This window comes from Oncorhynchus gorbuscha, linkage group LG06 (genome assembly GCF_021184085.1).
Source record: "Oncorhynchus gorbuscha isolate QuinsamMale2020 ecotype Even-year linkage group LG06, OgorEven_v1.0, whole genome shotgun sequence".
Lineage (NCBI taxonomy): Eukaryota > Metazoa > Chordata > Actinopteri > Salmoniformes > Salmonidae > Oncorhynchus > Oncorhynchus gorbuscha.
This window is the reverse complement of record NC_060178.1, coordinates 61,901,922-61,914,768: the sequence shown is the minus strand read 5'-3', so window position 1 is coordinate 61,914,768 and position 12,847 is coordinate 61,901,922. Positions and strand designations below refer to the sequence as shown.

Here is a 12,847-nt window from a genome sequence, read left to right as displayed (position 1 = left end):
TGGGTGAGAGCTGTCCATGACTAATACTGTGTCTCTGTGTTGTATCTGCAGCGGCTAGAAAGCTGTTGTCTGGGCTGACTGCACCTGGCCGCTCCAAGACTCCCACAGCCGAGTTAGAGAGATATGCTTACAGAACGCCAGGCTACACCAGCAGCCCCACACAACACAACAAGGTTGGCATCCACGGGGTGTGTGTGTGTGTGTGTGTGTGTGTGTGTGTGTGTGTGTGTGTGTGTGTGTGTGTGTGTGTGTGTGTGTGTGTGTGTGTGTGTGTGTGTGTGTGTGTGTGTGTGTGTGTGTGTGTGTGTGTTCATTGTCCTACATGTGGCTGATTGTGAGTTTCAGGGCTGTGTGTGGTGATGCATGTTCCAAGCTGTGTGTGTTGAGGCTGCTTGGTGATTTGGTGCTGATGTGTGAAGGTTGTATCTGAGTGACGTGTGTGGGCGGACTGGCGTGTGTTTGCGTCAGTCCCTGTGTCTGTACATGCATGTTTTTTTGCAGGGCTTGACATTCAGGTAAATTTGCCAGTGGCACACCGGGTCAGTGGCTTTTCAAGGTTACTGGCTCCAACATTGTAACCACTGGCCCATATTGTATTGGTGTGGTGATGCAGCATAACAAAAATGCATATTCATAACTGTTTTGATTGGATGCTGGGCTCTGATTATCATTGAATGGAGGTCAGATTGCAGTCTTGTTTTGTCAGAGGATGACTCGGACTCAACATGATGCCCTGTGATAACTGACAAAAAGACACTGTAATAACATTTTGTTAAAAGGAATATTTTTGTGAAAAGCATGTTATTGTGTGAATTTGATAGCTCCCCCCCCCCCCCAAGCTTACTTTCCTCCCCCCAGTCGTCTCAAACTCCTCAAGCTCTCTCTCCAGAGCCTCTTCTGTTGGTTAGTTCTGTCTTCCTCCCCAAGCAGTGAACCCTGGGCATCTAGCTGGCAGACCCAGATCCCCACCACCTCAGAACAACTTGCTCTGCATTGAATTCATCAAGGTCTGGTCCATCAATTGTGATGATGCGGCTGAGCTGAGTTGTCGCCAGTGAGGAACTCCAGTCGGTTGTGATACTTGACACGCAGGACAATCCCCTTTCGCAGACAGCTGTGCTGATGGCCATTGTGAGATTACTGGCTAATGGGGAAACTGGTGACTTTAAAAAATATATTTATATATATTTTCTTTACCTCTTTCTCTCACAACGTGCACTGCACCCGGGCCCACCACAGGAGTCGCTAGTGCGCAAATGGACAAGGACATCCCTGCTGGCCAAACCCGGGTGACGCTGGACCGCCCCATGGGTCTCCCGGTCACGGCTAGCTGCGACAGAGCCTCGAACCCAGAATCTCTAGTGGCACAGCTAGCACTGCGATGCAGTGGCTTAGACAACTACGCCACTCGGGAAGCCCGACTAGGTGACTTTTATCGAATCAAATCATATTTTATTTGTCACGTGCCGAATACAACAGGAATTACCGTAAAATGCTTACTTACAAGCCCTTAACCAACAATGCAGTTCAAGAAATAGAGTTAAGAAAATATTTACTAAATAAACATAAGTAAAAAATATAATAAAATGTTACACAATAAAATAACAATAACGAGGTTATATACAGGGGTTACCGATACCGAGTCAGTGTGCGGGGGGTACAGGTTAGTCGAGGTCATTTGTACATGTAGGTAGGGGTAAAGGGACTATGCATAGATAATAAACAGCTAGTAGCAGCGGTGTAAAAACACTGGGGAGGGGGTCAATGTAAATAGTGTGGGTGGCAATTTGATTCATTGTTCAGCAGTCTTATGGCTTGGGGGTAGAAGCTGTTGAGGAGCCTCTTGGACCTAGATTTGGTGCTCTGGTACCGCTTGCCGCATGGTAGCAGAGAAAACAGTCTATGACTGGAGTCTTTGACATTTTTGGGGTCCTTCCTCTGAGACTATTATATAGGTCCTGAATGGCAGGAAGCTTGGCCATAGTGATTTACTGGGCTGTACGCACTACCCTCTGTAGTGCCTTACGGTCGGATGCCGAGCAGTTATACCAGGCGGTGATGCAATCGGTCAGGATGCTCTCCATCTGGGGACCCATGACAAATCTTTTCAGTGTCCTGAGGTGGAAAAGGCATTGTTGTGCCAGCTAAACGACTTTCTTGGTGTGTTTGGACCATGATAGTTTGTTGTGATGTAGATACCTGGAGCAGGAGGGTAGCCTAGTGGTTAGAGCATTGGACTAGTAACCGAAAGGTTGCAAATCCCAGAGCTGCCAGGGTACAAATCTGTCATTCTGCCCCTGAACAGGCAGTTAATCAACTGTTCCTAGGCCGTCATTGAAAATAAGAATTTGTTCTTAACTGATTTGCCTAGTTAAATAAAGGTAATAAATAAATAAATATTTAAAAAATACCAAGGAACTTGAAACTCTCGACCCACTCCACTACAGCCACATCGATATGAATGGGGGCATGATTGGGCCCTCCTTTTCCTGTAGTCCACAATCATCTCCTTTGTCTTGCTCATGTTGAGGGAGAGGTTATTGTCCTGGCACTGCCAGGTCTCTGACCTCCTCCCTATAGGCTGTCTCATCGTTGTCGGTGATCAGGCCTACCACCGTTGTGTCGTCAGCAAACTTTATGGAGTCGTGCTTGGCCAAGCAGCCGTGGGTGAACAGGGAGTAAAGGCGGGGAATAAGCACGCACCCTTCAGGAGCCCCCGTGTTGAGGATCAGCATGGCAGATGTGTTGTTGCCTACCCTAACCACCTGTGGGCGGCCCGTCAGGAATTCCAGTATTCAGTTGCAGAGAGAGGTGTTTAGTCCAAGGGTCCTTAGCTTAGTGATGAACTTAATTGGCACTATGGTGTTGAACGCTGAGCTGTAGTCAATGAACAGCATTCTCACATAGGTGTTCCTTTCGTCCAGGTGGGAAGGGGCAGTGTGGAGTGCGATTGAGATTGCGTCATCTGTGGATCTGTTGGGGCGGTATACAAATTGGAGTGGGTCTAGGGTGTCCGGGATGATGATGTTGATATACACCATCATAAATAGTGTACAGTGCCTTCGGAAAGTATTCAGACCCCTTGACTTTTTCCACATTTTGTTACGTTCCAACATTATTCTAAAATTGATTAAATTGTTTTTTCCCCTCATCAATCTTCACACAATACCCCATAATGACAAAGCAAAAACAGGATTTATTTTGCAACAACTATTTATTTTAAACCACAGATGGACAAAATGGGAGTTAACGTTAACTGGGGAAAATCTACAATTTCATAAGATTGGTGCTTTGAATCCTGCGTCGTTAATGCCGTTGCCTGGGGAGGGTGAATCGCACACCTGTAACCCAGATCAGATTACTCCAAAACCTAGGCCTGATTTGCAAGAGACAGCATTGGAATCGGGAAAAGTATTGTATACAGATGGCTCTAGTTACATGACCACAGAAGGGAAGAGAGTAATGGGGTACGCTGTGTGTGATGACAGAGGAATAGTGAAGGTTGGCCCACTGTCAGCCTCGGTGTCAGACCAGGGGGCGGAGTTACATGCATTGGCCGAGGCTTGTAGGTCGACGGAAGGGGAGACTGTAACAATATACACAGATTTCTCGGTATGCATTTGGAAAAATTAATGATTTCGGTACATTGTGGTCACTGTTTGAGCAGGATCACCAATAAATAATGGTCTGCCTCAACCAGCACTATTTCAACTTCAACATTTCAACATCATCAAATCACCTCTGCTTAGGCTAAAATACTTGCTCGCTAGCCTAACTACCATTCATGGGCAACGTTAGCTAGTTAACAGTAGCATTCTACATATTGAACTTCCATCCTCTCAGACCAGGGGCACAACAATGTATTAATTAATGGCGAAATGATGTATTACGGAGAATTAACCTCTCTGGGATATGTGGGACAGTAGCGTCCCACTTCGCCAGAAGCCAGAGAAAATGCAGCGCGCCAAATTCAAATAAATTCCTATAAAAATCAAACTTTCATGAAATCATACATGTAAGATACCAAATTAAAGCTACACGTATTGTGAATCCAGCCAACATGTCAGATTTCAAAAAGGCCTTTCAGCGAAAGCAAACAATGCTATTATCTGAGGATAGCACCTCTGTAAACAAAAGAGAGAGAACATATTTCAACCCTGCAGGCGCGACACAAAACACAGAAATAAAAATATAAATCATGCCTTACTTTTGACGAGCTTCTTCTGTTGGCACTCCAATATGTCCCATAAACATCACAAATATTCCTTTTGTTCGATTAATTCTGTCCATATATATCCACAATGTCCATTTATTTGGCGCTTTTGATCCAGAAAAACACTGTTTCCAACTTGCGCAACATGACTACAAAATATCTCAAAAGATACCTGTAAACTTTGCCAAAACATTTCAAACTACTTTTGTAATACATCTTTAGGTATTTTTTAAAGTAAATAATCAATCAAATTGATGATTGAATGAAATTGAATGATCTGTGTTCAATACAGGAAGAAAACAAACTGACGCTAGCTTTCTGGTCATGCGCCTCTATCAAACAGTACACATGAAGTGACCCTCGTTTTGAACAGGGCTACTTCTTCATTACACAAAGGAAAAACCTCAACCAATTTCTAAAGATTGCAAGCAAGTCCCTTAGAAATCTGGATTCCCAATGAAAAGTAATTGAAAAGAGAGTGACCTCAAAAATAAAATCTGAATGGTTTGTCCTCGGGGTTTATCCTGCTACATAAATTCTGTTATACTCACAGACATGATTCAAATAGTTTTAGAAACTTCAGAGTGTTTTCTATCGAAATATACTAGTAACATACATATCTTATATTTTGGAGATGAGTAGCAGGCAGTTGAATTTGGGCATGCTTTTCATCCAAAATTCAAAATGCTGCGCCCTATCCTAGAGAAGATAAGTAATGCATTACGGAGAATTAAGTAAAACCACAAGTCCAAATCCCTATCTCCATCCATGGCTAATTTAGAAAAGGGATAACTTTAGCTAGCTAAACACCAGAGGACAACACAACGAGATGCAACAATTCAAGTTGTTTCTGTCAATGACATACAGTGGTGCAAAAAAGTATTTAGTCAGCCACCAACGAGTGGAGGAGAGAGGAGCCTCTTAAATAAGAAGTTACAGGTCTGTGAGAGCCAGAAATCTTGCTTGTTTGTAGGTGACCAAATACATATTTTCCACCATAATTCGCAAATAAATTCATTAAAAATCCTACAATGTGATTTTCTGGATTTTTTAAATCATTTTTTCTGTCATAGTTGAAGTGTACCTATGATGCAAATTACAGGCCTCTCTCATCTTTTTAAGTGAGAGAACTTGCACAGTTGGTGGCTGACGAAGTACTTTTTTGCCCCACTGTATGCTCTCAATGCGATATTATAGGAGTGACGTCAAAATCCAAGCTGGCTTCCCTTGACACTTTTTTTGATGCGTCAGGATCATTTAGTTGAGCTCGCTCAGTTTAGCTCAACGCTGATTGTCAAATTTGGTATACTTTTTTATCAAGGGAGTCCAAATGCTCGCTTGTTTCCCTTGCATTCCATTCAATGCTACGGGCGACAACAATGTCATACTCGTTTGGACCAGACAACAACAGATAGATGGCCTACACATAGAAAGACAGAGGGACGCTGTTTCACTGGCTTGGATGCTTTCTCCGGTGAGATACATTCAGCCTCTGAGACAAAATATCAGTTATTTTATGTTTATGTCTTTTTTTATTGGTCAACGTTTTGGTATCCATGAATACACGCCACCGATAACACAGCCGTTTTTGTGACGAAGCATCAGCTGCGTAGAAAATGTGATGGAAACCCATTTCAAGTTGTGTTTTTCATTCAGAACATACCAATTTAACCGCAAAAGTTATTTTAATGTGCACTACATCATTACGCACAGAATTCTATCCACAATAAGTCCGTTTGATGAAAACATCTCTGGTGGGAAAATGTGGATATTGTTTTAAGCAGGTGAAAATCTGTCTCAAATTGTATGGAAACCTAGCTAGTGGTGTGTTTCCAACAAATGTACAAAAATCAGTGCGTGATCGTGCACACAAATTGTACTTTTTCGCGCACTTTTTCATGAACAAAAAAAATAAAATAATGTATATTGTTTCCATCGCATTTTCAACTCTACCAAGCATCAGTCATGTTTCCAGAATAAGACCCTCGGTAGTTATTGGAAAGGAGCACCATGTGAGGTTCATCATAATTTATTTAATCTGTAGCCTAATAATGTGCATGGTTTCCCGAGTCATAGTGGAAGGACCACACACCATATCATCCAAGCTTATGTCAATAAGATAGTTAGGCCTATTATATAAATATTTACACATAAAGGCATTCCCATTGCCATTTTTCGGCATGAATTATTTTTACTGCACACAAAAATAGGTCCCCGTCATGTCGAACAAACAAATTATCATTAGGCATTCATGAAATCGTACCGAAACTTCCCGTTTGCATTACAACTGCCGTAAATATGGTATGACTTTACACCCATAAAAACTGTGGATGGAAACGTGGTTAGAGGCTGAAATTTCCTCACTCTTTTTTTTCTCCCTGTCATTTTCCTTTTTGCTCATCCTCCATCGTCCTGCTTCTCTTTTTTTTACCAGGCACTTCACGGATAAGAAACATTGTTTCGGTCTCTCTATTCGTTCTCCCTCTCTATTTTCTACTATGATACTTTTTCTACTTTTTCCCTGTCTATTTTCTACTATGATAATTACTATTTCATGTTCGCCCTTTCACTCGTAGCCTAGTTTGTGCGCTTACATTTTTTCCCAATGTCATCTGACAAGCTGACAAACCCTTAACCCTTAACCCTTACCCTTACCCTTACCCCTTACCCTAACCATGACCCAAATCATAGCCCTAACTTTAACCCTTTCCATCACCACTGGGGCAGGATCCATATAGCACGGACCATGATTGGCACGCTCTGATTCAGATCCTGACTGGACTGAATCCCACATCCATTTCTTAATGTGCTATTTATCGGATACGTAGGCTATTTGACACAAATTTGAATGTTTTGAACCCACACCTATATTTTATTTATTTATGCCTAATACACTGTTATTTCTTCCTGTATCTAGCCAACAAGTGAGCTGTGTAAATAAATGACAAGCAGCTCCATAGTGTAGTCCTAGGCCAATGTAAACCTTTCTTTGCTAATAGTGACATCGCTGTGTAGGATGCCTTGTATTATCAAAGACTGAAAAGCAGGTTAAGGACTGAGATGACGGGCTTCCTGCCTCTGCTGAAATTGGTCTGGCTCGAGTAGTCTGGACGTAGCCTAGGTCACTCGAGACGGAGAGGGAGAGTTTGACATTCATGCTTGAAAACCGAATGCTGATTGAAAGCAAGTGTGGAGTGTCTGACGTCGGGAAGATTGTCAAGGATGAAATATACAATATTATTTGTCTGTTTTGAAGTTTGAAACTGTACTAGCCCAAGCGAGCCGTATGAAAGCTTGATTAACTGGCCCGGTGAGCTCAGCAGAACATGCCAGGCCAGCGGGCAGCCCTGAATGTTGAGCCCTGTTGTGCATGTGTGTGTGTAGGAGTGTGTTGGACACAATGTGTTTATTGTGTCCCTGTAGCCTCGGTCATGTGAGCGACCACTGGGAGATGACAAGAACTACAGTGCTGAGAACCTCCGCCGCATTGCCCGCAGTCTGAGTGGCACCGTCATAGGGGGCCGACCCGAACTCCTCACCCCCTCCCGCAGCTTTGTGAGTCACACTCTCTCTCTCTCTCTCTCTCTCTCTCTCTCTCTCTCTCTCTCTCTCTCTCTCTCTCTCTCTCTCTCTCTCTCTCTCTCTCTCTCTCTCTCTCTGTCTCTCTCTCTCTCTCTCTCTGTCTCTCTCTCTGTCTCACTCACTCTCTCTCTCTCTCTCTCTGTCTCTCTCTCTGTCTCTCACTCTCTCTCTCTCTCTCTCTCTCTCTCTCTCTCTCTCTCTCTGTCTCACTCTCTCTCTCTCTCTCTCTCTCTCTCTCTCTCTCTCTCTCTCTCTCTCTCTCTCTCTCTCTCTCTCTGTCTCTCTCTCTCTGACTCACTCACTCACTCACTCACTCACTCACTCACACACAGTGTGCATATGTCATACACACAAACACAGAGGCTCACACGTGAGCCTCAGTTCCTGACTGGGAAAGGCCACAGCTGTCAATCCCACTCAGTGCTGTCTGTGTTACCTTGGGTGAGCGCATCATTACATCATCATGTCATGTACCATCAATGTACCTCATCACCATCATCACATCTCCCTCCCAGTGAATGTGATGGTTTCATAATGCCATCTGGTGTTCACATAATGCAACTGCCATGTTGTGCTGTGATAGAGCCCCTAGTGGCGTGATCTTCACTGCAAAATGCTCGAAGCTGATTTTGTTAAGAACAAAAAACAGCACTAGACATGGCACTGTTGCATTATATGAATAGATGGTGAGGTTTGTACTGCCATTGAACTCCTGACTGTTGTTTTCACTGAAGTGTGGGTCAGCGGTCCCTTGTCAACCTGTTTTAACTCATCTGTCTTCCTCTTATCCCCATCTCCCTCCTGCCTCACAACTGCTGGGTATTCTCACCTTGTGGTGGATCTCTCTCTCTCTCTCTCTCTCTCTCTCTCTCTCTCTCTCTCTCTCTCTCTCTCTCTCTCTCTCTCTCTCTCTCTCTCTCACTCTCTCACTCTCACTCTCACTCTCACTCTCACTCTCACCCTGGACTTTTACAAAATAAAAAGGAGCCCCCAGTTACCAGGATGCCAAAGCATGCGGACTCCCGAGTCCCTGCACGTCATCCTAGCACGTCCTCCCTGCACCCCCCTCCCTCCTCCACCCACCTCTCTCCACCCGAACCCCAACACCAATACCTCCACAACAACCACCACCACTACAGCCCCCCAGCACTGCCCCAGCACCCCCCTCAGCAGGCAGCACGGCCCCCCTCCACGGGGCCCTATCTGGGAAGCTCAGGTAACCATCAGCCTCCTTGACCTCCACCACCTCCAGTCATCAGACCATTAAACACAGCACCATGCTGGCCCTACCAGCCATGGGAAGTGGATCACATAACACTCACTTTGACTGTTCGACCTCCCGTTGTCTCTGTATGTCTGGTCATACTACGGGGTTTATGTGCCATTAGCAATAATGAAGTATATTTGTTTTGTAGGGGTAGAACAGTAGAATATGACATAAAACAATGCGACGGAGGATAAGAACACATTAGCAGAACTTTGATTGTCCAGTGAGTTTCTCGGTGTGCCTCTACTGTGGTCGTCCTCTTCTAACGATGTTCTGCCCCCACAGGAGATCACCAGAAGGGAAACCAGTTTCTGGCTGTGTTTGACCGGGGTGAAGCTTTCTCCCGTGAAAACTACCACAGTGTTGCTCTGAGCTACGGCACGCTGCCGCGGGCACCTCCCAGGACACCTCCTTCCTGGTCCTCCTCTCTCCCCCGGCCCAGGGAAGGACCCAACCCGGGACCTGGGTACTACAGCCGCCCAGACATGGGCTATGCCACCCTCTCCTACCCCCGCCACTCTGCCCCCCCTGGTGGCGCCATCAATGGCTACAGGCAGCCTCCTCAATCCAGCAGGACCAATGGAACCCTACCTTCCCGTCTACAACCACAACACCACCCAGCCCACCACCGGCTTTCCAGCGAGACCTCCAACCAGCCCCTCCGCCTGGACATACCCCCGGATGATGACTGGAGGACCCCCGACTACAGGATTGTACCGCTGTCCATGCCCATGCGGCATGCCCACCCCCTCCATCAGCCCACCCAGAGGCATGACCACCCCCGTATGATGGCATCGTCCCGTGGCCCCGGTAGTGCCCAGCTCTGTTCCCTGTGCCAACAGATGCCCACCGAGCCATCCCGTCACTACTGCCAGTCCTGTGGGGTTTACATGGCCCGTTTCCGGCCTGCCAGCTGATCCAGCTCACCATCACCTAGCAAATGGACCCAGTTTACTCCCAACACACACACACCCTCTTTTTCTCTCTGTTCCCCATTGGGCCCTAGATGTCAGACTCTGCTGTTGTAGAATGCAGTTAAGGAGGCTCACAGCAATCTTGGGACACATTGTTCTAGCAGATTGTGGCCCTTTAGTTTCCCATCAATTGATGTCTATAGTATAACCCCCCATCCCACCCCAACCCTCTTTAACCAGACAGTCCAACCACGATATCTGGTCCTTAAACTGGTATATTTCTATAGAGTTTATATTTAGTCTTTATGGCTGCTCGTCATCTAAGGTTATTTAAAGATGATGTGATCCAGCATCGGAAGGTCACAGAGTCCAGGCTGGTGTAGAAGTGGGGCTGTGTAGTGTCCACTGAGGTGGATGGCAAGAGGCACTCAATCAGTCAATCAAGTGTATTTATAAAGCCCTTTTTACATCAGCAGAGTGTCACAAAGTGCTTATACAGAAACCCAGCCTAATACCCCAAAGAGCAAGCAATGCAGATGTAGAAGCACGTTGTGAGAAGGAAAGAAAAACTCCCTAGAGAGGTAGGAACCTAGGAAGAAAACTTAAGTGGAACCAGGCTCTGAGGGGTGGCCAATCCTCTTCTGGCTGTGCCAGTGAAGATTTATAAGAGTACATGGCCGTTAAGGCACTGTGCTTCTGGGAGGTTAGGACACCCCATAAACACATCGGCACCCAACACAGCTGGAGTTTAGGGTTACACTGATGTTCCCGGGGGTCACAAATGAACCCATTGTTTGAGGAAGCCTGTTACAGACGGGAGAATGAAGATGGAAGTTGAGTTACATGGTGGGGATGAGGGCCAAGGCGGAGTGAGAGGTACAGTTGGAAGTTGTACACGTTTTATTGTCAGTCATGAAAACTCCTTTAACAGGTGTGAGAGTGGAATGGATGTGTCATAAGGCTGCTTTCTCACACCAACCCATCTCTGTCTGCACAGAAAGAGACGACACCCTCTCCTCAATGGATACTGATGCTATTTACTTACTGTATTACTCTATTTATCATTTTTTAGCGCGCTCTGGGTAAGTAGTGTCTAGATGATCACACTAATCTACAGGCCTAGCCTGTATATGCTCTGCCATAGACCTGCTGTACTTTGCATTCCCTCAACTAGCTAGCACTGTCTGGTGACTAGAGTCCTCTTGCAGAATGGGCCTGTGTGTGGGCTAAAGACCCTAGACGTTTCTCTTGAGGCTTTTCACAGCCCTGCAGCTATGCATGGTTGTTCAGCAGATCTATGACTGAGGGAGTCACCCCGGAGCTTAGTGTACAATATATTAAGTATATATGAGATTTAGTGCAGTGAATTTACTTAACTGCGTTTAACACACGTTTAGTGCACTTCAGAAGTGTTAAGATAATTGTATCGGTTGCTGTTTTAATTCTATTGCCATTTCTCCCGTTGTTACCGGAGACTCTCAATGTTAGCCTATTTTTGTACTTGTGTAAGTTCGATGGGGATCCTGAGTGCTAAGGAGGTACAGTACAGAGGTTTACGGTCTTAGAGAAAACGTAATGACAGTGTAGACATCTGTATTTTAGGATACTTTTCAGAGAACAAAATAGGAACTGATTATAAAACGGTCAATTCAATGGCTTTTAAGAAATCTTAGGAGTAGAATCTTGATGCGAGAGCCATTTTTCTTGATCTTTTATTTTTGTGATGCACGATGGCTGGAGATGGTTAGTTTCATGTTCCTAATTCAAATCTCAACCCAGACATTACTAACATGCTGATTTATAGCTCCGGAATACAACAAAAGCCAACTTTGCCTCGTTTTTTGAGGCAGATTTTTAGATCTGATGATCATTAGAGTCCCAATTAGAGTGAAGTTGCTTTTTTTGACTTGTGAGGAAAAGAAAGCTACAGCCTTAGAAAATACACTTAGGTTATCTACAATCTGAAATGAAGGAAATTACAAAATTATGTTTTGTTGCTCTCTACGATATTGCTGATTTGTTTTGGAATATTTTTACACTTATTTTTCTACACTGTAGATATGACTGAGGGAATATGAAGAGAATGGAGCTTATGGAAGAAAGGTTTTGAGTGTCTTAAGATAGAAAACAACTGCTAAAATCATATAGTTAATGCAGAATTTAGGATGCACAACTGCTGTGCAATTCATCAGGTGTGAGTGGTGTTGTTCTTCTTTAGGGCAAACAAGTCTCTGAAACGGAAATGTTACACACTTAACCAAAGAGTACCACTTCAGTGAGACTCATTTTAATGAAAAGGAATGAATCCTTCGTTTGTGTACATTAAGCAACACTTCCCCCTCGTGGATTGTCAGTAGAACAGAAGGTAACTGATGTTGTCCATTTTATTTTTTTAACATGCTAATCAACAGAGACTGCAAAAGCCGAACAGTGTAACTGTGTGTACAGATAATGATAGCCTTCGACCTTAAATTTTAAGACGATGGGTTTTCTTAGTAGTATAAAGGAAGGGTTGACAGATTTCCATTTTTGGACTTTGTTTGTAAATGCTGTGCTAGCAGATGGAACTTGTATTTTTGCAATAAAGTCGTTATAAATTGCTCCAAACAGGAGCACAGTATGAAGATTGTCTGTTTATTTGTGACTTTGCTATGCTGCTCTAATCCCTTGCACTAAACATTTTAATTTAAGGCAGTTGTACGTTACAACTAAACCCAAGAGTTCTTCCCAGACACTCACTGACCATAAGTCATGATTTTCAGCTTCTGCTTGTGGCCAGTAAGGGTGATAAGGAATGTACAACAACATCCTGCTTCCTCCCTTTGTAAAACCCCCTAAAGCACCACCAATTTGAGAATTTTGGAAAAGGTC

The 12,847-nt window shown here is 44.5% G+C and overlaps 1 protein-coding gene across 7 annotated transcripts in view; it reads left to right on the top strand.

Moving 5' to 3' along the window:
• Positions 1–12,600, top strand: part of LOC124038203 (inactive ubiquitin carboxyl-terminal hydrolase 54-like) — a 118,381-nt gene extending 105,781 nt beyond the window's left edge. For 6 of the 7 annotated variants that reach the window (XM_046353761.1, XM_046353757.1, XM_046353760.1 and 3 more), the window contains 4 exons: positions 52–173; positions 7,637–7,768; positions 8,780–9,011; positions 9,348–12,600. In XM_046353761.1, coding sequence (XP_046209717.1) covers positions 52–173; positions 7,637–7,768; positions 8,780–9,011; positions 9,348–9,979 — 1,118 coding nt within the window. In that variant the 3' untranslated portion in view covers positions 9,980–12,600. The remainder of the gene's footprint in view (positions 1–51; positions 174–7,636; positions 7,769–8,779; positions 9,012–9,347) is intronic. The other variant, XM_046353763.1, reaches the window with a different exon arrangement.
• Positions 12,601–12,847: the final 247 nt, after the last annotated feature.